This window comes from Fistularia commersonii, chromosome 17 (genome assembly GCF_037954325.1).
Source record: "Fistularia commersonii isolate RoL2024-O1a breed Wild chromosome 17, RoL_Fcom_v1.0, whole genome shotgun sequence".
Taxonomy (NCBI): domain Eukaryota; kingdom Metazoa; phylum Chordata; class Actinopteri; order Syngnathiformes; family Fistulariidae; genus Fistularia; species Fistularia commersonii.
The window spans coordinates 15,899,705-15,923,909 of NC_141300.1; the positions used below are offsets into that span (position 1 = coordinate 15,899,705).

The following is a 24,205-nucleotide window of genomic DNA, read 5'->3' on the forward strand; positions in this document are numbered from 1 at the left end:
TAATATGCTTATTGCACAGAAAGACATTCATAAAGACAACTTTTTCAATTAATGTTACTTAAATGTTATGCAGTGTTTCACTTTGCTATTGGAAGTGAACAGAATTGAAACTCTGAAGTACAAAGTTGGGGATCTTAAAAAAAACAAAAAAAAAACAACGAAATGACAAATCACCATTCTCGCGGCGCTGCATGAGTGTTGAAGGCAGCGTGTTGCACTTTGCTGTTCCTTGTGTGCACGGTGCGAAACAAAAACCTTCAGGTTTTTATTGTTTTTATTCAACTGTAATGAGTTCAGCTATTTCTTCTAAGTGGTCACAGTACATTTGTCGGTAACTGCTTCTTGTCTCACGATGCAAAGAATGTACTTTGACGTGATTTACAATAAAAATAAAAGGCTCATCAATTTCGAAATGGACATTTTATTTTTGTAAACACGCAGGATAATTATACAAGTCTATTAAAACTTCCCAGAGGGTTAAAAAGACTTAATGCTGTGTGCTGAACCAAGCTGGAAAACAAAAGCGTGTGAGAGGTATGCTTGATGACTAGGAGTGTTGTCAGTCACAGTCTGTGGTTTGATGATGTGTTTCTGTCGCCGTGTGCCACTGCAGGGAACGGTTTCGTTAACCCCAGGGGCTCTCCGGGCCTTCTCAGCGCACCCAGCGGCAATGGCCTGGGCAAAGTCATGCCTACTAAGTCTCCACCACCCCCTGGAGGGACCATGGGAATGGGAAGCCGCAAGCCAGACCTTAGGGTCGTTATCCCTCCGTCGAGCAAAGGGATGATGCCCCCGCTGGTGAGTACAGAGCACGCCGCTGCGCACAAGCGTCGCTCGCTAAAGACGCCTTAAACGTCTTTCTCCGAAGGGCAGAAGTGGGCGACTTCACGTAAACATCCGTTGCCCCGTGCTTTGCATAAAACACGCACGTGTCTCCGGTTTTATTACATCAATATGGCGTGCCTGCCCCGTGAGGTTGTCACCTCACTAAGGGCATGTTTTCTTCCGCTATTTACCACTCGGGCCACATTAGAGCAGCGTTCCACTCCGCCGCTTTCTTCTTACTTTACCCTGAGCCAAGACTCTGCAGCCCACGTGTCATGATGCTTAGAGGATTTCTCTTATTATGATAATGAAGGTACGAAGCACACTGACCGCGGTGAACACCCGGGGCTACGCTGGTTCTTCATCGTTTTTCGATATCGTGAAAACGGAGGATTTGCAAAAGCGACCCGGCAAATTTACAGTTCCCCCGCTTCATGTGTTGCTGCTGTAACTGTTTTGTAAATACGTGGCGGGTAACTACGGATGCTCCTCCACCTGTGTCCGACCTTAAGATACGTGATGCAACAAACAGCCGTGCTGGAGTGAGCAATGCGGCCTGTTTTTCCTTTTTTTTTTTTTTGTGCGAGGCCCGGAATAGTCAGGGAGTTGGTCCGGGTGGTCCGAGACGACCGAGCGCTTCAGATCGGCGCGAGCTGCTGAGGTTGCTGGCTGCAGGAGGTCGGCGCATAGCCTGTCATTAGGCCGTAATGGTATTAAATTAATCACATCTCAGTGTGACAGCGTGTAGATGAAGACTTAATCAGGGGCCCGGGTTTGAGCCAGATAATATCTTGACGCCCTTGTCGTGTCTTCCCGCTGCTATTGATTGAGTGCGGGTATTAAGACGGGCCCGGCCCGGTCGCAGCCGCGGGTCCCTCGGCACGGAAAAGATGGAAGATTGGCACCTGGTTCTGGCACGATGAACTGCGAGCACAAGGTGGATATAAATTATGTGGCGTGTTACCGGTACCCTCGGAGAAGCCTTATCTGTCATTTCAGAGAGCGCCGGCAAACGCGGAACCGTTTTCCCCCATTGTTCGCTCCGTTGCCATCTGCACGAGGATCTCTCGGAGAACCTCCTTTCTTTGTTTACAGGTGAAGAACTAAACGGCGGCTTATTATTCACACATTGCCAGAATATTTCAGCCACGTGTCTGAGGGCTGATTCATGTGGCGCTTTCAAACAAAACGCTCCGTGAGTAAACATGAATGACCGGGATTACGGCAGCAGTCATCCAAACTTTATTTTTAGTAGGTGGAACTACGATACGTTCTCGGGCGATTAATAGTCGCTCTACCTATTTTCTGTAACCCCTCCTCTCTTCTTTTCTTCTGTTGAGGGCAGTCGGAGGAGGAGGAAATGGATTTGGTGAGTTGTGACGAATGCCTGGGTTAATGGCTGAAACCTGAACACACCTCTCGTAATCACACACGCTGGACTCGAGGCTCGGGCTCTCGGGCTCTCGGGCTCTCGGGCTCTCGGGCTCTCGGCCCTGCCAGCAATAATACACTTATGAAAAAGGAGAAGAAGAAAATAGTTTGTCACTGCATGGTTTGGGTTTGGCCTGTGGAAGCTGCCTCAGCCTGTTCAATTGGCTCATCCCTTTCCCTACACGTTAATGTTGGTTACTTAACCCTGTGTGTGTGTGTGAGCGCGTGCTTGTGTGTGTGTGTGATAGGAAGAGCGGATGAGACGAGTTACTCATGGGGCTAGAAAGAGAGCGAAAATGAGTAAGAAAATAATCAAACGAAAAAAAAAAAAAAAGAGTCAGTCGAGCGCAAATTATAAATGGTTCGTATTTTTTCAAAGGAAGAAACGATGACATCATCTCGAATGAAGTCATTTTGTGAGATACTTGGGTTTGGGTGAAGTCATCTGGCTGGAGAGAGTTGGAACAATGAAAGGAAGCTGTCAACGAGATCATGATGCAACGCTGCTTCAGACGTAACCTCTGGCAGACGCACATATGTTTGTTTCATTAAACCGGAGATTTGTTTGAGTTCTGTTCCACATGTTGTCCACATTCGATTGGCCTGGTCGGGAGTGTGACTTTTTGCAGCTTCCATCGTACTCTACCGCATGACCACAAACGTGCTTTGTAAATGGGTTTTGTTATGACTGCATGAGAGTGACTGCGCACTGAAAAAAAAACAAAAAACACCGGAGCTTCACGACTCGGACACGGAGATGATCCGGTCGTACCTTCTCACCTGAGCTCACGAGACCAGATGCTGTTTTATTTTTCACTGAACACCCTTTTCAATTCTAACAAAGCTGAGAATTGTTGAATGACTGTTACTCGCTTGGTTTTTACACAAAGTGAAATACGAATTGCGCTTAATTGTCTGGGACGCATTTTTCTCAAATCCCTCTGAGGGCGGTTGTAAACTCATCTCACACACATGTTCTAGAGAGTTCTCTAAACATTATCTTGACATTTATGTAAGAACCCCAACATATTTTTTATGTAATGTGGTGACTAAATCGATCAGAAAGAGAGCGCCACTGCCGTGAGTGTATACCGCCACCTTGTGGCTACGGAAAACACACCAGATTACCTGACTGATTAACCAGCACCGTGCAAGAAATACAAAAAGCATGACACTCAAAGCAAAAAGACATATGCACAACACTGGTTGTATGCAGTGATTTGATCATTTTGTTGTTGTTTTTTTTTCTCTCTGTTTGTTTTGCAGAATACTCAGAGGATAAGCAACTCCCAGTCCACCCAGCCACTTGCAACCCCTGTAGTGTCCGTCACCACCCCCAGCTTACCCCCGCAAGGCCTGGTTTATTCAGGCATGCCCAGCTCCTACAACCCCGCTGGTGAGTCCGACCCTCTTTTTTTTTTCCTTTCCCTCACATCCTGAATCTTTTGCCGTCATTAGAGCTTTTACATCGCATCGTTCCTGCCCGTTTTTCATTGTGTCGGAGCTGAAAAGTGACCACGTTCTCTCTGTATGTTGCTGTTTGTGTGTGTGTGTGTGTTTGTGTGTTTTAGAGTATTCCCTGGGCAGTGTAGAGATCTCCTCCCTGCAGAGCTTCAGCTCTCCTGGGCTATCACTGGGCTCCATGTCAGCATGGCAACAGCATCAACTGGGCCAAGCAGCCCTCAATTCTTTGGTGTGAGTAACTCTCGAAAGAAAAAGAAAAGAAAAAAAAAAAAGAAAAGAAAAGCACACTCCAGGCACCCCCATAGAAAAGCAGCACCCGCTCTGCGATCTGTGATGTCACGCTGAATCACACATGGCCGTACCGCGGGCTTTGTTGCCTCTCACAGTTATTGACTCCTTTTTTCACTTAGTCGTGCTTGTCTCCTCAGCAGCGGTGGAGGTCACCTACCTCAGGGCTCCAACCTCTCCATCAACACTAGCCAGAGCATAAACATCAAGTCCGAGCCCATTTCGCCACCGCGGGAGCGCGTCACCCCCTCCGGCTTCCCGCAGCAGCAGCCTCAGCAGGGATCCAGCCGGCAGGAGGTTCTAGGACGATCGCCCGCGGACAGCCTCAGCTCCTCCTGTAGCTCGTACGACGGCAGCGATCGCGAGGACCACCGGCCAGACTTCCACTCCCCGCTCGGGCTGGGCAGACCCCCGACTGGATCCGATGACAGGGAGAGCCCCTCGGTCAAACGCTTGCGCATGGACACTTGGGTGACATAGAGAAGCCAGGTCAAGCCTCCAGTCACCAGCCAGTCAGAGAGAGGGAGGGGTTAGAGGAGGAGACAAAAGAAAGAACAGGGGTCCCTAGAGCTACCGTTATATTATTATTATTATTATTATTGTTCTACTCCGGTCCAGTTTGGATGACCGGGTGGCAAATATTAAAGTCAGGACATATCTAATAAAAGTAAATTCTCAATCCGATACCGGGCGGTATCGGCTACTTGGTGCAATTCAGATGATCTCTCCGGAAGAACAATGTTCAAAAAGGATAAACAATAGGCAGTAGGTTGTTGTGGTAAGTGGTTTAGTCAGGCACTTACATGTAGTTGCTGTTTCGCTGTTGTGCTCGCAAATTGCAAACAATCAGAGAACGTTGTGTTGCTTACAGCCCGAGGACCCTCACATACGATTTTACTGCAAGAACTATCATTTCGAATCATGCTGTAACCACACCGTTATCTCCGGTGGCCTCGTTTAATTTATTGATTCAGTCGATCGGGAGATGCGTAGAATGTGGAGTTAATTAAGAATATAAAGGAATTTCGATCATATGTAATCATTTACAAGACTTGCTGAATCTACGAAACCAGTACAGTTGAAGGTCAAAACAAGATAATGACAGAATTTATTGCAATAAGTTTAAAGAGTAGGATATGTAAATGTGCAATTAAGATAATGCGAAACCTGTCCAGTTGAACTGGTGAGAAATTTGTGTAACAGTTCATCAGTAATATAAGCCAAAGCTGTTCTTTTGTGTTGTTTTGTACAGTTGCTATGGTTTCCTACAATTCACTCAAATGCACCATTTTTGTCATACTTTTAATTTTTTTATTGTGCTTTATTTCAAGCAGTGTAAAGTCATGTAAAACCGGATCTTGACTCGATATCTAAAGCCATGGACATTTGCTGTTCTCTTTGTACAATTGAAAAATTGAGCCAAACATTTCTTTTGTTATGTAAATAGCAACTTTAATATATATCACCAGGGTGTGGGTACATTCTGAATGTACTGTGCGATCACCGTTTTCAAGAAAAGTATATTTTTGTGGATTACAGCCAAGTTTACAAGTGTAGACCCTTAAAATGTAGATCATTCACTGGTCAATATTTGCTATTTTATTCATTTTAATGTAATCACTCCTAAATCAAATTATCAACAGATCCTCCCATGTCTTTTAGCTCCAGGTGGTCAATTTGTTTGGGTTTTTTTTTTTTTTTTTCCATTTTATTTCATTTTTTTTCTCTCTCCCCTCACTCTGTCAGGGGCAACAGTTTGTCCCCGAGACTTTACCGCATGTTAAAAACAACGCCGTGAGATTGAAGTTCGTTTCGTGTCATATTTGTGAAGGATGATGACGAGGCTTGGGGGGAAACTGGGTTTCTTGCCTCCTATTGTGTAAGTTGTCTACCAGCAGCTGCAGAATTCACTGCCAACATTCAAACCCACGGTTCCAAACAAAACCAGAATAATCTATTGTTGTTGCATGTAGCTCAACTGGAAGAGATGTCACCTTTCAAATAACACCCACAATTCCGCTCACGGTTTCTTTGGCGTTTTACACGTGCAGCATTGCTGCCGACCTTACAAAAGCGAACCTCGTCTGCAGGCCACAGGTGGTTGTAAATATCACTGTCCACTTGAAATGTCAGTTATAAGATTATGTAGAGAAACACTCACGCGTTTTGTTAATTGGCTCCAGAAATTGTACATCGCCGCTCCGGAAATTGTATCTGATAATCGGTGCCCCGTTTCGAGCGAGAGTTCCACTCGCCCCAGAACCAGTAGAACCGGAAATGTCCGAATCCAAATGTGTTGAAGTCATGTAGGTGAAAGTGTCGCGTCACGGCTGATCGATGTCTGTGTTGTCAGACCATACGCAGAGGTGGGGAGGACGGGAGGGGGGGCTAATTCATACTAACAACAATACTTGACTTCAATCTCACTGCTGGATTGCACACATTTGTATTTGACGTTTGCTGTACGAGGGAGGTATCACTCTGCATTTGCCGTCGCATGTCTTGCGTGTCCCCCCGAGGTTTCTCTCCTCTTCGCCCCATCATCATCACGCTAGTGCTTAGTATTCGCCCAGAGTAATCTATGCAGTTTTTACCCCAGTTCAAACGATAAATATGATGTCATGGCAGGTGAAAGTTCGAAGGAGAAAGCGCACCTAAGGGTCGACCGCCTCTTCTTCTTTAGTGCCACAGTCGGCGGTCGCCGGACAGCAGGTTACAAGTAACACATTTGATCAATTGATTTATCGGATACCCTGACACGCCTCATGTTCATAAACATGGGTAGACATTCTTTACATGATGTATAGTGATTTATAACCTAATGAGGTTTTACAAAGCAGGTGAAAATAGCAATAACAAACGACTACAACAGAAACTGCCTCTCTCGGCAGCATCACCTCATAGTTGAGCACACACTTTAGCACTTGATAACATATCAGGGAATTTTTGTAGTTTATCTATATGCACAGTTAGGAAATGCCTTATCCCAAAGAAAAATGACACCGCTTTTGTTTGTTTTTTTCCTCACCTTCAGTTGTAAAATGATCAACAAAAACCCAACAACAACAACAACAACAACACTGAGTATATGGTCAAAATCTGCCTCTTCTCAGAAAGGAGTCACACAAGAAAATGCACGGTGAATGCGGCGTGGTACACTTTGCTCTTTTGATCTTTGTCGAAAATTGTGCAGAACTGATGAATGTGAAAGGAACGTGTAATCAATGAACCTTTGTAGAGGACTTTCTTCACTTTGCTGTGCAAGAGTACACTGCTTTGCTTCATGGCTTTTATAAACAGAAATATGTGTTTGGTAAGTGTTTGTAGTTGATAGTTCACTTAACTAAAAAGCTGTTTTCGGTTTGAATGCTCAGACCGTTTGGCGGCACAAGCTGGACTTTGTTGCCAATAATGAAATTATTTGTTTCGAAATTGAATGAGATTTTAAGTTAATCTACATTTATTGCCCTTGGATTTGTTATTTTATTTTCATCATACAATAAATATTCAAGTGAACTTTTTATTAAACATTCAAGATACTATGCTAGATATTGTTGTACAAAATTTGTATTCTTCAGAAAAGTACAATTATTGGCTTTTAATGTGTAATTTAGGTTATCTCTCTGTATAAAATGAAGTAAACAACTCTGACATAGAATTTGTTCTCCTGTGAAGTCCCAAACAGTAGAAAACTGTCAACTTTATTAAACACATCAGTGTATGCTCAACCAGATCTCCGCCTGTTCATCTTTGAAGTTTGCCCAGTAAATGTTTAATTTACCTTATTTAATGTTGGAAAAAGATTTTTAAACACAGAACCCATCAGTGTGCAACGGGTAAAGTTCTGCTTTCAATATTCCATTTGTTGTCGCATCTTTAATGTTTTTTTGGCGCTATTATAACTGATGCCATAAAATGTAGGCAGCTTTTTGGTTATTTATTTTAAACATTTCCATCGTTTGCTGACCGTCGAACTCTTGAAAACAGAATTAACTAAGTTACAGTGAAACCGCTCTCTGTTAAATGGCGAATCGTACGGACATTATCTAGACATGGGTTACAGTTATACAGATAAATGCAAGTTATTATCTGAATACTACTTGAAACTAGAAAGAATGAAAGAAAAAAAGTAAAACTCAGATCACTGCTACATTTTTCCATTTTATTTTTTGCTTGGCAGCCTTATGTGTCAAGCTTTTTGGCAATTAATAATTTTTCTGGACCATAAAACAAAAAGTTGTTTGACTGTATTTTTGATTCAGTTCCAGTGAAACACATCACAAAGACTGGCCCTCGTATAAAAACCCTCTAACCTTTCACTTATCCGGGGACAGATAACTCAAGAAAAGGATAAAAACATTCAACTTCATGAGGATTTTCAAAGTAGAAATGTTTTCAAAAATAAGAATCCATCAAAAAAGGGCAGTACGTGTATCTACCAGTCACCACGGCGTGTTTCTCCACGATCACCAGAGGAGGCCGCTGTAGCTCCACGAATCAGGCCGCCTCTCTGCTGTCAAACTCGGCAGCAGTCGAGCTATGTGATCGCCTAAAAAGCCTGGGGCTCAGAACAAGCGTCATCGCTACCTACCTGTTAGTTGACTAGCATTTGCCCGGGGGGTAGATAGTACTTGTCAAAATATGTCACCACTCTCGAATGACGTGCGGGTTAAATGAGTGAGGCAACAAACGTTTATTTTTCTCTACGAATAAATTCAAATTCATTAATATCCTCCTATTATAAGCCCACCCAAAACACGATGTAGCATTGCTAACATGCTCATGCTACGACCGATTAAAAGCTAGCTGAAGGTTAAACCTTAAGCATCTCTAACTGGGTCAAAGTGCATTTTTGTCGAAGTTTATTTTTTAACTAACTTTTAGTCACATTTTTAACTACTCCAAAGATTCACGACCGAAAAAAACGCGCTGGATTAGTCTCGGAAGAGTATGGCATCCAGCGGCACATAGGGGCTCTTTCCCCGGTGTCCCTTCGCACTTTTTACCCGTCCCAGTTTGTGCATTCCTGGCTCTCCGTCCACCGGACCAGCTGTGCAGCAGGTGGGAACAGGTCCAATGTGTATGTTTCGAGTAACCGTGTGGTTTTTATTTATTCTTTTGGGTTGGTGTTTTGCTTTCCCCCCACTTTTTTTTTTTTGGAGGCTATTTGATTTGTGTGTGAGAGGGGCGACGGGCCACCTGCCGTAGGGGGCTCACCCCGTTTGGATCCCTCCATCCCGCCTTTCAACTAGAAGCCAAGTTTGGGCTCTTTCATGTGGGCCTGATCCCCTTAAGACATCGGTAAATATTGAAAAAGACTCAAACGCATCTGTTGTCATATAGTCTCCACTGTTAGGCGCAGACAAGGAGGGAGAGGGGGGCGAACACCGGTAGGTCTGTCGCTGTAGCTTCGGTGTGTTGACTGGAAGCTAAGAGTTTCATGCGTCGGCAAACACCGATGGCCACTTCCGACGAGCGTCGGCTAAAACCCGCGTCCCCGCGGCAAACAAACGCCGGCGTCGGGTGTCGACAAGGCGGCCACCGAACGCCAGATCCGAACTCGATGATCGGGGGGGATGAAGCGAAGAGAGGCGGTCGCCAGGGTTTCATATGGCTCAGACATGTTGCAGAATCCATCAGCAGCATTTCGGGGGACTTTTCTGGACTGGCAGACCCGGGGAGGGATGGGGAGGAGTGTTGGAGAATTAGGATAGATTATAGCATTATGTTTTGTAAGTTTGTTTTTAAAACCAGGACCTGTGAGAAATTGATTTTAGAGGAAGTGTAAAACATGAAAGACTTAAAAAAAAAAAAGACAAATAGCACTGCAAAATAATCCTATTGATTACCCGAAAGTAACAAACAAACAGTCACAGAACAGACTGATCAAGCTGTGTTATTCAGTGTATTTCTAAAACCCTCAGGGTTTCGGGATGTTTGTAACAGTTTTCACGCACAGCATTTGTCACCATTCTTTAAAAAAATTAATCAAAAAATCCCCCCCCCCCCCCCCTTGTTCCAGCTGTTTTCAGAATCGCAGACTTGGGCAGGACTAATATGCTTGGCATTTGCATGTTTGTTGAAACTCACCTTGTAAGACAGGTACGGCTAGTTTCAATTCCCACAAGCAACGCGTCTTCAAGCAGGAAACCGTGCACGTTGCCTTTGGCTTCAGTCTATCAGCGTAGTTAGAATGGTTTGGTTGCCGCTGGTGAAATTTACTGGGCCGATTGGATTTTGGATTTAGTGTGTCTTTCTCTCAGAACTTGTCAACAGAAATCTGCTGGATAGGTAAAATTTTTTTTTTTTTCCTTCCTCTTCTAAATAATTTATCTCAAGGCTGATAGGATCCGGTCTAACCTGAACTCCAGAGGTCACGCAGATGGTCCTGTTCGAGGTTTACGGTCAAAAATCTACCGGTCTGCCGTCAAATGTAACTGAAACCGAAGAGACAACCGAGACAGAGTCTCTATGGATTGGAGGGTTTTAACAAAAAGAAAGTATCTGCGTCAGAGCTAAAAATACCACTCGAGATTATCGCTAAGTTCATAGCGAAAGCGTGTGTAACCTTTAGATTGCGGTCAATAGCTGTGTCATTTTAATAAAATGATAGTACAAAGCATTCATTGTGCCAATGTCTTGGTTATATTGACTTTTCCCCCTTTTTTTTTTATCTGAAAGGAATTTCTCAAGATGGATGGAAAAAAGAAGAACTTCTTTGGCAACTTTCGCTTCAAAAAGTTGCCCAACCTGAAAAGGCCTGGGAAGAAGCCAGCTGAAAAGACTGGAAAAATGCTGGCCTACCGACGCAGTATCTCTGTACCGGACCTGACAATAATGCACAACGAAGCCTTTTCCCCCGATAGTGCCCTGGCGTCAACTGCTGCAGATGCCATTTCTTTTGGCATTTCCCCTGGTTTGAGTGATTCCGATTCTGTTACGAGCGGCTCTATCCCCGACGGTCCGGTTTATGTGAACAGAATCACTTCTTCAGCCTCAGAAACAAGGCTCAGAATCCACCCAGACAACCAACCCCCGGCTTTGAATAGAGTCAGTGCCCCGACAGGGACCACCTATGAAGAAACTCATTTGAATGGTCAGGGTTCTTGGAGGAAGGTGAATATTACCAAAGACCCTGTTTATGCACAGATAGATAAAACCAAGAAACAACCGCCAAAATTTACCTTCGACCCCATTCCTTCTCCGAGATCTATTTACACTGAGGCACATTGCAGTTCACCAAGGTTGGGTCTTTTGGAAAGAGAGAGACTTTCTGAAAGTGACAGAGCCTCTCCAGGCACAGTCACTACGGCTTTCGCCGGTTCAAAGTCAGAGGGGGGAAAAATAAATTCCCTCACGGAACTCAAGAGCACACCGCTTGATCAGGGGAAGATGTCACCGGGAAAAGGGACCACACCAGCCATCAAGCCAAACCCGTTCATGGAGAGGATTGACAGAACTCCGCCTGCCATTAAAGCAAAAGCCTCTGCTGACAGGATGTTTTTAGATACCCAGTTTACAGCTGTGGAAAGCATAGATGGTACATCTCAGGCCTCCACCTGTGGAACTCCCAGCGAGGAGAGAGCCATCACACCATGGACTAACGACTCAGACGGACTGGACCAAGAGCCCGTCACTCCCTTTATGATGAGCGTTTTCAGCACTGAGGAATTTCTCCTTGATAGACTCCAGGCTGAGGAAGTCCCTGAAGATATGCCAGAGGTTGTACTACTGTCTGTCCACAAACACATTGAACATTATATATTTATTGGGGTTTGCATGTTCTCTAAGATAAGTGTGACACACTTCGCGAGAAACCGAATAGACCAAATTGTCAATTGATATATATATATATAACTGAAGAAATACACACAATTGTAAGTTTACACATAAATGTCTCTAGAGCAGGCTTATGTGATTTATAGATTTGTAGAAAAAATAATATATCTCAATAACTAAGCTTGCACAATCCATCAACATTGCATTTTGCTGCAGTTTCCAAGTCACAAATCACTACAATGTGTGTTAAAGGTGTGTGTCATTATCATGTTTTCACTTGTCACAGATTTTGTGTTAGAGATTTTTTTTACGACAAAAAAACAAACACTCTTTGGCTTTGGACTCCCTCAACAATTTCCTCTTATTTTACAAAACGTGGTGCGATTACAATAACACACCTGATTATCGTAGTTAGATAAACTAGACTGATGCCTTATCAACAGCCGCCATAACCACACACACATACTTTTGATAATTTCAAATAATATGCTATGTTTTTTTTCACAACTTGACTGTAATAGTTGTCTCTAGCATCTTATATGGTTAATTGGTTTATTCTTTTTCAGATTTTTGGTTTTACTACGCTTCTAGCAGCATATACTTATCAGATAAAACAGTCCTATCTATAAAGTCCTATTCATACACCCATTGTAAAAAAAAAATAAAATAAAATAAAAATGTAAGCAGCCCAAAAAGGCTGCTATTAAGTGTAAAGTTACCAGGTGAGACGTGAGTTATGACAGCATTGGGTATAAACTGAAACCAAAGCTGATGATTTTTTTTTCTTTTTTCTTTTCCTTGTTTAGATACCTCTCACACAGGAATATCAACCTTAAACTTGTGTCACTAGTTCCACTAGTCAGAGCTTCAGGGTTGAGTGAAAGGAGAATAAAATCTTCAAAATAGCCTCCTTACTGGCTCAAGTTATAGCCATTAGATGCATTTATGTACACCTGTATGTAGATTTAGTAGTAATTGTATCCTAATGTAATTAAAACGCATTTCCTTGTTTATGTCAAGAAGTAATTTTGACATATTTGCATTCTGATCTGTTCTCAACCCTTTCCCCATAGATACCCAGTGAATCATTCGACATCTTTGAGGAAGCTCTGCAAGACCCGTCAGATCTGTCTGTGAGTACGAACTTCATCTTTGCGCCCACTGGAGGACGCTATGCTGCAGATACGCAGATAGCCCCCTTACATGTGACTGTTTCTCTACAGCAGGTTACTACAGCGGGGCCTGTCGCGCTTCAGCGGTATCTTTTATCCATCAACCTAAAGAAGGGAAAGAACCTGTGCATGAGAAACAAGCGCTCTGGTAGGTTGAACGGTTGAAAACTTTTGCAAACCCAAATTAAATGGTTCATTTTAATGTCCAGGTGATGTGGTCATGACAGTTTATTCATAAATATGTGACACATAGCAAGTTATTTACTTTTTCTTACGGTTTCTTCTCCCTTACTGCGTGAACTCAATTCTGGCAGAAAAAAAATGCTAAATTAAACAGAAAATTATCTTTTCTTTTCTCATGCAGACCAGTGAGCTCTATGCTCAACAGCGGTTCAAATCTCTTTGTCTCTATTCTAAGCTAAACATTGTTATGCATGTTTCCAATTCACAGTGCATATTTTTAATAGTTGCTCATGTAATCAGAATAGGGTGCAGCGGAGGTTCACACACCTTCTTATGGGCGCATGGATGGAAATCAGAAAATACCTCCTTAGTTTCCTTGTGCATTCCTTGTACAATGCTGTCTTCATCTGTTGGCTTTTGGCCACAGCTGAACTTTTACACACAGCTTACACGTGTTTTTAATCCCGTTGCGTTAACTGATCAGACTGTCCAAAGATGAGACCAACAAATATGTGTGTCTGTCTGTGTTGGAAATATTTGTATAAAGGCGTGACGGGAGGTGCTCGGTTAATGCCTCTGTTTGCGTGTGGGGATAAAATCTCCTGTCAAGGTCTTTTGGTGCAAAGGGGAAAAAGCGTGTTACAGAATGCGGTTGGACTAGTAAAACGTAAAATCATTTCTCACAACAGTGAAAGCGATTAAAAACAAAACTTTTGGTATTACAGCCTATTTTAATCAGCTGCCCGTACTAGATAAAATGAGTTATTAAGGTTTGTACCACAAAGATCGGTTAAATATCTTAAATCAGATAAAAAAACCTAGTTGTCACTGACAAATGTATTAGGGCTGTGAGACAAAGACACAAATACATTTGCTTGTGTTCTTGCATTTGTTTTTATTGATCCTTGCCTCCTATGAGAAAGTCCTAGCTTTTGAAAATCAAAGTGCAACGAAGATATCATGCAGAATTCCTTTCCAGTCTGCGTGTTCATTGTCCGTCGGACGTTTCTACCTCTTCTTTAACACTTGAAGTAGCCGCCGTCTGTCAGAGTTGTCCATTCGGATCAGCAGATAAAGAGGGCTGGGACCGAAGCTCGCTTTAAAGCCGTGTCAAACGCAGCTAATTGAAACAGTAAATTCTCAGGTGGTGCCATGGTCTGAATGGATGTTAGACCCTGCTCTGGCATATCAGTGGGTGTTTTTTTTATTTTCCCCCTGATTGGTGCCAAGAGACCCCGCAGGCCCGATGCTCCACTCACTAGTTGAGACCTTACTTTCCCTGACAAGATGGCACCATGATGATGCAACCCCTCCGCCTCCCCCCCCAAACGCTCACACACATACACCCCCTGTCTCGCCACTGTTTGGCCAACAATCAACACTGTACCAAAGGGCCACCAATGGCATACATTGTCATTACATATTCTGAAGGGACCCACGCCACCAGCCCCCACTCCTCGGGTTTTGTTCTGTCCTTTTTTCCCATTAATTTCCATCGTCACCGTTCTCAGTCATGCCAGAGCTTTTCTCCTTGCTAGCTGCCACATTCTCCTCCTGTCAAGTTGCCTGGAGGTTTCCCTGTCACAGGCTGGCAGGGTGGAGCTGCTGTGGGTCCTGCCTGCCTTTGCGAGATGTTCATTTGGAGTGGGGAGCTGACAGGCCTGACAGCCCATCCCCACAGGGCCTTTGTCATGTGATTCAAGCCTCCCTGCAGGCTCTCTCAAGCACCCCTTTATTCCCCTATACAAATGAAGGCATGGAACTGGCTTTCATTTTTTGGCCAATCTGCATGCAATTGCAGAAACAAAGAAGTCCCATACCCTCGCCCTTCTCACAAACAGACTTTCTTAACAGGCTTGGGAGATTAACACTGGTTGCTTCTAGATTCTAGTTTCTGGTTGCCTCACGCTGGTGAGTGTTTCTACTCTTTCACAATTAAACAGCTACATCCCTCTGTTTATGCCATGTGTGGCATGCACCTCCTCCTCGCATATTTCAGTGTCTCACACCGCCAGCCTGGGGGAAGGGTGTGTAAGAGTGTGTACATCTGCGAGCGCGCGCTTGTGTGTGTGTGTGTGTGTGCATGCATGAGTATGTTCATCGGTGTCTTTTCAAGTATTGTCTTTAAAAAGACATTGTTCCACACAAAATGAACATAATGCGTTTTAGATAATTAACTTTCAACATTCTGCCAAATCTCATTATACTGTAATTGTACAATGACAACGTATTAACCCAACGTCCCGAGGTAATCACTGCACATGTCCCACAACAATTTTTTGGCTGATTTTTATTTTGTTTTTGTAGGTACCATTGATCCCTACGTGAAGTTCAAACTTGAGGGAAAACAGCTGTATAAAAGCAAAGTGGTTTATAAAAGCTTGAATCCACATTGGAACGAGTCCTTCTCTTCTCCGCTGCGAGACAAAGAACATGCCGTGGAAGTTCGGGTAGGAGAACCGCACATTTTTCTCAAGCTTCATGTAAGACTCACCTTCATCACACTCCCATCGGGCCATACTCACGGTCCTCATTTCCCAAATGTTACTGCAGGTGTATGATAAAAATCGGACAGCGGATGAGTTCATGGGTTCCAGCGTTATTTCCCTGAAAAGTCTTGAATTATACAAGTAAGTTTTATGCAAATAAATTATTCAATATTTACAAATTGCACACAATGAATTGAATCCTATATTCCTCAGAGTATAAATGGTGTCCCCCTGGTGGCTCACAGCGGTACCGCGTGGGTACAAGAGGTGGACAACATCTTTTGATTGTCAGCTTTACATTTCACTGATAATCCCAAAACATATCTGAGTGGAAGTATCATGTGAATATTTGGTTAGATGACGTTAAATATTTTGCTCCAGTATTGCATTATTTTCTTGTGTATTCAAATGATTTCCCTTTATTTCTCAACCTCTTACATTTCCCTACTTTGCTATTGGTGATGTGGATGCAGTTCCATTTCTGACTTTGCTCTGCATTGTTTTAAGGATCACATTTTGAAAGACTTGTTCGGTTTCTGACCAACAAAACGAAACAAAAGAAATCAATGTGGACAAATACTTGACCTCGTGTGATAATCAGACCTGTGACTGAAAGCCTGGTTTTATTTTTATTACATTCCATGGCAATATTAGAATTGGAAAACCCAGAATTGATTGTTAAAATGATATCCACAAGCTGTTAGCGGAGTTTGTTTTATTTGCTGTTTCTTTATCTGCACAGGACCTATGAAATGGAGCTGCGTCTTGATCCTCCGAAAAATAAGGACGATGACATTGGCGTTATTATTGTAGATGTCTGCTTAATGTACCGAGATGCCACCATCAAAAGAAGCCCTGTAAGTATTACATGTATGAAAACTTTTTCATGAAGAAAAAAAACAAACAGAAATACCCTGTAAAATTAATTTCCACTAATTTTTGTTTGTTTGTTTGTTTGTTTCCCTGTTTTCAGAGATGGCCGGCAAAGAAGAATAAGGTACAGATTTTACGGTGAAAGTTTCCCAATGTATTTATTGTCAATTGTTGGGTTGTGGTTATTGGTTCTGAGATGTAACACTAGGGGGCAGTAGCTGACTGTTCTATGTTACAACAAAGAACAAGGTGTCTGCTCAGAACTCAGTTTTCATTGTAACCTATCGCTTCTGAGGTTTCAGTGTGAGCCTCATTTGCAATGCACATTACTTTCGGAGGTATCGTTTGCCTTGAAAAAGTACGGCACAATATTACATTCTGATCAAAACCAGGATAATAATACTGACCAAATATGTTGTCATGGCGGAGCAACGAGATGAGTTTTATTGAGCAGTAATTGGTTTTGTAGTAAACAAAGTTCCATCTCCTCTCAAGAGGGTTTCAATATATTGCCGCTGTAATTAGATTCAGAGTGAAATAGTTGGGTGGCTGTTTGGGACTTGCACCGCAACGAACTGGTTTATTTTCACACCTATATAGTCACTACATCTGCCACTGTTCAGCACTGTTCAGTCTCTTGATGGTCCAGTAGACAATCTCAATTTGAAATTAGATGACAAAGGAATGAAGCCATTTTCATAAACATTGTGGGTTATCCACTACAGATGGTTAAAGATGCTCAAAGAGAGGCAGAAATGTGCACTGGGACTGTGCACAGCGTTCTGCTACCTAAGTCACAGTGCTAATTTAACAATGTAACAATGCCATTTTTTTTTCCCAATTTCATTTTTGATAAACATACAACATGTTATTGTATTTAACACCTATCCTGGAAGTGCTGAATGGCCAGCTCTTGTAGCTCTACCCCCCCCTCCACACACACACACACACACACATACACACACACATCGTTTTCTCCCTCTGTTATACCACCACAGAGACAGGGAATGGCAAGTGCCTAAGTAAAACTCCGCTGTGTGATAGTGTTTCAAGCAGGAGGGGGGCGCATGGGAGAAACAGGAGGCCGGGGGGTAGGTGGGTGGGCGGGGGGGCTGCTCTGCTGTTCGAGGCATGCTGCCAGTGCGGGATGCCTAAGATCGGCAAGGCTGATAATTCCCAGGCATAGTGGGCAATAACCCAGATGTTAGGAAGTAATATCACAGCTGTGGATGGACAGTGCTGAGGTACCAGCCAAATGGACCTGGGTCTGAGCTCGTCGTGCTTGTCCCCATGCTGTCCCAACATATGGAAGCAATCGCGCAGCCCTTTTAGGACCAGGAATAGATTCTCTTTAGGGGCCACTTACAGTTAAGTGGAATTGTTTTATTGGCCGCTGAGATAGAAATGTGTCCAAGATAAACACTTGGGATGACTTGGCTGAGGCCTGTTTTATATCGCTCCTCCACTCCCTCTGTTCTTCTTCTTTTGAAGGGGCTGATATTTATAGGGCTGTGCCTGTGGTATTCCATGTTAATTCAGGTCCCTGAGATGTGCTTTGATCCCCTTCGGATTGGGTGGCAATGTGGGTTGTGACCCCGTAGTGGAGAGGAGGGGCCGGAGTGGCAGGGGAGTTGTAGTGGGGCTGTTTGAAGCGGCGTCGCCGGGGCAGCCGAAGGAGCCGGGCAATCAAAGAGGTTAGAGAAGATTACGGTCCTGCTCTTTAATTACAGTCAGCCCTACACAACCTCTCTGCTGTTTGTTTTTGCAGCTCTGGCCTATCACCGCACGGCCTCACGGGAACTCTAACATGGAAACATATCAATGCCTCTCTCTCACTCCCTCCCTGACACCCTGCAGAAACAGAATTTTCAGGGCTCGTCCTTCATTTTCAAAGAGTTCTCCAACAAAGCGCGCCGCATTTTTGTCAGTTGACCCGCGGTAGAGAATACTCAGTCGTTCCGCCGGTTACGTTTTTTTTTTTTTTTTTTTTTGCGTCGGAAACAGCCAAATCCGACACTGGCCATACATACTGCATGTATGTACAATTTGCTGATGAGAGTGCTGTGCGGTCTGCATCATTACTCAGTGCCGCCTGCTGTCCCTGGTTGCAGTATGCCAAGTGTCCTGCCTCCCTTCACTCAGTCTGAGAGCCAGTGATGAGTGGGCCTGTCACAGTCAGGGACATCTGGCCTCTTGCTGACGTGCCTCCCGGCCTCTCTCTCTCTCTCCTTCCAGGATCGTCCACGGTGTGGCTCGCCTGTCACAAAAGATGTGATAATGTGCTCCGAATGAGATGTGGTGTTCTATGTAAACCTTTGTCCCACTTTTGTGCACTCAGTGCAAATGAAAAGATGCCAGGCTGAGTTACCAGCAAGTAGGGAGCACAAAGAGTGACCGCGCACAAAGCTGAAAATATGTTGTTTGTTTGTATGTATCATTTCGCCGCAGCAGAAGGTCATATCATCACATGGCTCAGTTGAGGTGCAGAGGAATCTGCAAAGGAACCAGACCTGGACCGGGGTGTTTACAATTACCTTGGTGGAGGGACTGGATCTGCCCCACCACGGCCAAGGAGACATTTATGTCCGCTTTCGACTCGGCGACCAGAAGTACAAGAGCAAGGTTGGATTTTCAAACGCGTTTTATTTTTTTCATCCTTCACCCCGCTCCTCCGCTACTCCCTTCTCTCGCGTTTTACCTTTTTTTTTTTTAATATCTGCTCTTTACACTTGAAGTCTTTCTTCCCTGCCCCGATCTCCCTCTTCCCCTCTTCTCCCTTCCGCGGGTGCTTCTCGGTGACTCACCTCCACCTTGGCTCACTGGGCCATGGCAGAGGCAGCTCATTAGACTGGGCAAGGCTGCCACTCACTTCTCTCTGTGCTTCGGGTGCTGGGCTTCATTGCCTTCATTTGCATACCCAGCATGCCCTGTTCATCTACCTGTACTTGTTTGCCTCCCCCCTGATGATTCTATGGCGCACTTGTCTTGTGTAGTCGTGTCATTCCTTTGTAAACCTCTCTGCTTGTTTGTTTGTTTGTTGAACAAAGCTGATTCTAATTGGAAGCTGTCAGTGTTTACAATCCCAGAGAGGCTACTGAGGTGTACACGTACAAGCACACACAAATAGAGACATATACACACAGCACACCTCTCTTTCTCCTCTCCTGTCTCCTACTCGTCGGACTCAATGAGGACTTAATCCACCTGTCACGCAGGAGTCGCTCAGTCTGATCATGCATTAAACTTGTCGTTGCGTCGAAGGGTGTGTTTTTCCACCTTACTGTATGAGCGGTGTCTGTGTTTTCACTGCCCCCAGAACCTTTGCATTCAGGCCAATCCCCGGTGGAGAGAGCAGTTTGACTTCAATCAGCTTGCAGATAACCAGGAACCTCTGCAGGTGGAGGTACTTGCAAAGAGAGGGAGGAAAGGTGTGGAATCATGGGGAATGTGAGTATTTCCTGGTGGGTCGTGTTAATTTCGCTCACGTTTGCTCCTCCTCAGAACGAGCCGTGTTTCAACGGAGCGCTTTATCTTTTGTCCGTCAGATTCGAAATTGACCTCTCGAGACTTCCGGTTAAGGAGAGGCAGCTCTACACTCATGTGCTGGATCCAGGAAAGGGCAGCCTGGTGTTTCTGGTCACCCTTAGACCCTGCTGGGGAGTCTCCATTACCGACAGCGAGACAGCTATCTTGGATAAATCGGAGGAGAGAGAGATGATAATGGAGAAATTTGTAAGCCCCCTTTATTTTGAATCGCTTTTGTTAAAAAGAGAGTTCCCTTATTCACATTTATAGCAAGAGAGTGTACTAAGTAAGATGATTCCCTTGCAGGAATACATTTATATAATGCACACCAATGTTGTAAGTGTCGAGCATACCATTTGTTACGGTACCTTGACTACGCTCGGCTAAACAGTGGCGGGAATGTAAAACATTGTAATTGTATTCATGTTTTCAGAGCTTAAAGAACTCGTACCAGTGTGTGGGGGATGTAGGCTTCCTCCAGGTAAAGGTCATGAAGGCAAATGACCTTCCTGCAACAGACCTCAACGGTAACGTGGAACAATAGTCCGTGGTTCTTTTCCGTCTGTTCTCACGGTCACTGACCTTCTCTCATTAGATATTAAAACGGATCTGTGATTTGCAGGGAAGAGCAACCCCTTCTGTGTTATTGAGCTCAGAAACAGCAAACTTCAAACTCATACAATCTACAAGAACCTCAATCCGGAGTGGAACAAAGCATTTACATTGTAAGACATCTGGCAAAAGAGCCGCCATCTCTAGATTGCATTTAATCTTCTTTACTTCAGTGAAAATAACACCGTTGGTACTACGATGTCGCAGGCCCATTAGGGACATTCATGACGTGGCGGAGTTCACCGTGCTAGACGAAAATGGAGAAAAAGCACCAAACTTTTTGGGGAAATTATGCATTCCATTACTATCGGTGAGTTTGTTTCCCGTCGGTAAAAGACCTTGATGTGGAATGCTCGGCTTTATTTACGTCCTATACACACTATTTGTGAGCTGTGGTTGTCTATAATGGCAAATTACGATGGCGCTGTGTTGCTTTCATAGGTGCAGAATAAGCAGCAGGTGTGTCTGTTCTTGAAGAAAGAGGATCTGAACGGTCTGTCAAAGGGAACCATCACACTGGTATTGGAGGTTATCTACAATAAAGTAAGCTTTTTGTTGTTGTTTTTTTTTTTGTTTTTTTTAAAGAGAGACCGATAGCAGTAAAATTATCCGAGGGTGCTTATTTCTTCCTCCTCTTCACCCAGGTTAGAGCCGGCATCAGAACATTCAAGCCACAAGAAGCCAAATTTACGGAGGATAACCCAAAGTTCTCCAAAAAGGTTACTTCTCTTTATGTTTTAAGACAATGGGGAGATGGAACAGCGTTCAGTCGTGCGCGCTCACAAACAAAGCACACACGTCGTCGTAATTTGGATTGGCCTCGGTCAAAGTCTTTAGTTTGGTTTGCCTTTAACATTTAAGTTCATGAGGGATTTAAAAGCCAATCTGGCCTTGCTGTACGGTCATAAAGAATATGTCCGGTATCAAGTGATACTAACTGGTGTTATGTTCCAATTGCTTCCCATCAGGTTCTTGCCCGGAATATATATCGGGTTCGAAAAATCAGCACAGCAGTTCTGTACACGTTACAGTACATTAAAAGCTGTTTTCAGTGGGAGAGCACACAACGCAGTATAATAGCCTTTCTGGTAAGTCATTGCCTCGCGTTAATGAACTCTCTTTAGGCCTCGGGGCGAACAAGTTTTGTCCCATTTCACTGCAGCCCGGTGTTAACTCTTTCACTTTATGGGAATTAGACGTTGGAGGGGAATCTTTCGGGTTAGCCATTTCTCGCTGTCTGCTAGTCTTTTTCCCATGAAAGGTAATGGCTGCCCTCTGTTTTTATCCCTCGCGTATGTGATGGATGTGCTTCATCCTTTAACTCAAACCCCACTTGGCTTTCTTTCACTTCTGATGACATTAGAGTGTATTTGAAGGGGTGGGGTTTTTGGTGTTTGTACATCTGACTTCTTAGCAAAGCCTTCTAACCCAGGGGATGGTGTAAGGGGGATCACAGTCTCTGCGCTTCCTCGGGCGGAGGAGTGACAGCCGGCCTCTGAGATTTGAACTTTGTTTAAATGTCTCTGTTTAGCTGTTTTTAATGAGGGTATGTGATCTAAGGTCCTAAGCTTAAATAATCTTAAATCACCCGGTGAATCCCCCTTAGTCCTGCACATGTAATGTCATGATTAAGAGTGTACACTTGCCGTGAAAGCCCTGCCAGTGCCGTGTCAGGGTGAGAAAGCGGTCACAGACAGGGTGTGTGAAGAACTCTCCTTTAACCACCTTTCTTCTGTCTGCGCTGTCTGGGGATGACATGCAATTCATACCTGGTGTATTCTAGAAGCCCTTCTCACTGATCCTGAGGTGCAAATCCCCCCAGGCAATGGCCTGGCACAATGTATCACAGCCTTTTGAGCAGCAAGATGTACAGACAAGCAGGCGGACACACAGACAGGAAGACCGAGAACAATGCGGGCGATTGTATAATGACAGAGTGGGAGGCAGGCTACTATCTGGGAAAGGAAAGTTTGAGCGTAGAATGGGGGAAGACAGTTTGAGTGCGGTCCACAATGGCAGATAGGAAGGGACTCTGAGGCGGGAGGGCGAGCAGGAATACGGGCAGGAGAGCAGGAGGAATGGCAAGCTGACAGGTGACAGGTCAGCGGGATAGGGCCGTCTTCTCCCACCTATAATTAGATCCTCCACAGGCGATTGGAGTGTGTGGTGGCACACTCTAATCTTTCATTTCCACTTCTACTCCACATGCTGTTCAATAGTGCAACACACACTCGCACTAAAAAGAGGTTCTAGATTGAAGGAAAAGGATTAACACATCCACTTCTTTCATCAACATCGCTGTTGATACAGGGGCCGGAAGCTCCCAAATCTTTATATTTCTCGTTGTTTTGCAGTGCCCGACCTCGGTCATTCTTATGACTCCCCCCCCCCTCTTGGTCACCCCCCACCCCCACCCCCCTCCTTATTTTTCTTAAACAACTGCTCTGTTTTCAGACATGGGCGCCGACACGCTGCTTGATATTTTGCAGACAGCCACAGAGTAGTCAGCCTTTGTTTGCAACGAGGTGCGCTTCAAATAGTCTTGGTGTCGAAGGTGCCAGGTGGGAACGGTCTGACTGGAGTGAATCTGCCGCTGTCTGTGCTTCGCCCACTCATCAGCCGGATGAGACGAGACATTTTCTTCCCTTTTTTTTTTTTTTTTTTTTTTTTCCCTCTTTTCTCCGGTGATTATGCTCTCAATCATTAAATTCACAGCACACATAATGACATGTAAATATTGCATATAATTACAGGAAAACCCCTACATTTGCTCCACTTTCCATAAGTAAGTCAGGCAGAGAGGGTAACGACGGGCCTTGACCGGCTGCGGTTACGTGCCACCATTATGCCACACGAGTGCCCCTGCCCACTCCACGGCCAGCCGCCGTACAACAAGTCCTCCTCCAAGTCATCATTTGTAATTAAGTCAGTGTTTGGAATTGTTCAAAGCAGCATGCCACCATGTGCCTTAATAAAAGCGGCTCCCACTCCTATCTTTATATCTTTAGGCAGTGGTAATAAGGTAACTGATTCAGACATTGACAGATGGCCTCTACTTGCCTCTCAGATGTGCATAATTATACCACTAGTGTCTGCTGCTGTCGACAGTAGCAGGCAGCGCAGGGCTTCTCAGGGTATGCCGGTAGGAAACACTGCAGCTGAGGGTCTAGCTTTAATATACATTACAATACATTATTTATCATGCAGGCAGACCAGTCCTAGCCTTTTACACCATATACATCCTGTAATGCATTATCGCTGCTGCGGTTTCTACTGGGACTGCGGGATGCTTGCGTAGTGCTTTACCAGGAATACTTAGCCATTATATCATTCAGTCCCACAGGCCAATTTTCTGACCTCCAAACAGCAGGCAGTCTCCATTTTTATTCTGTTTATGTAGATTCATGTATACATTATGAAGTGCTTGTTGGCATGTGGTATGTGAGGTATTCATATTTTGCATGAGGGATCACTCCCGGTTCATGTTTAACAAGTGAAAGTGAAAAACGTTGCCCGTCGCTCGACAGCTTCTTCCTCATGAGCGGAAACGCCGTCCGGGAACAT

General features: G+C 44.3%; 2 protein-coding genes across 16 annotated transcripts in view; both read left to right on the forward strand.

Moving 5' to 3' along the window:
• mef2aa (myocyte enhancer factor 2aa) overlaps nt 1-7,736 on the forward strand; it is a 65,080-nt gene extending 57,344 nt beyond the window's left edge. For 5 of the 12 annotated variants that reach the window (XM_086163854.1, XM_086163856.1, XM_086163860.1 and 2 more), the window contains 5 exons: nt 614-798; nt 2,171-2,194; nt 3,523-3,652; nt 3,828-3,951; nt 4,149-7,736. In XM_086163854.1, coding sequence (XP_086019980.1) covers nt 614-798; nt 2,171-2,194; nt 3,523-3,652; nt 3,828-3,951; nt 4,149-4,488 — 803 coding nt within the window. In that variant the 3' untranslated portion in view covers nt 4,489-7,736. The remainder of the gene's footprint in view (nt 1-613; nt 799-2,170; nt 2,195-3,522; nt 3,653-3,827; nt 3,952-4,148) is intronic. The other 7 variants (XM_086163864.1, XM_086163861.1, XM_086163855.1 and 4 more) reach the window with 3 other exon arrangements.
• Nucleotides 7,737-10,160: 2,424 nt separating this feature from the next.
• The window catches only part of mctp2a (multiple C2 domains, transmembrane 2a), a 31,421-nt gene continuing 17,376 nt past the window's right edge, over nt 10,161-24,205 (forward strand). For 2 of the 4 annotated variants that reach the window (XR_015107417.1, XM_086163865.1), the window contains exons 1-17: nt 10,161-10,299; nt 10,690-11,730; nt 12,861-12,920; nt 13,011-13,107; nt 15,450-15,592; nt 15,696-15,772; nt 16,374-16,488; nt 16,605-16,628; nt 18,953-19,126; nt 19,821-19,951; nt 20,050-20,236; nt 20,463-20,556; nt 20,652-20,754; nt 20,849-20,951; nt 21,083-21,184; nt 21,286-21,360; nt 21,610-21,729. Coding sequence is in view for 3 of the 4 variants with exons in the window: in XM_086163865.1 (XP_086019991.1) it covers nt 10,702-11,730; nt 12,861-12,920; nt 13,011-13,107; nt 15,450-15,592; nt 15,696-15,772; nt 16,374-16,488; nt 16,605-16,628; nt 18,953-19,126; nt 19,821-19,951; nt 20,050-20,236; nt 20,463-20,556; nt 20,652-20,754; nt 20,849-20,951; nt 21,083-21,184; nt 21,286-21,360; nt 21,610-21,729 (2,634 nt within the window). In the remaining variant the exon portion in view is untranslated. The remainder of the gene's footprint in view (nt 10,300-10,689; nt 11,731-12,860; nt 12,921-13,010; nt 13,108-15,449; nt 15,593-15,695; nt 15,773-16,373; nt 16,489-16,604; nt 16,629-18,952; nt 19,127-19,820; nt 19,952-20,049; nt 20,237-20,462; nt 20,557-20,651; nt 20,755-20,848; nt 20,952-21,082; nt 21,185-21,285; nt 21,361-21,609; nt 21,730-24,205) is intronic. The other 2 variants (XM_086163868.1, XM_086163869.1) reach the window with 2 other exon arrangements.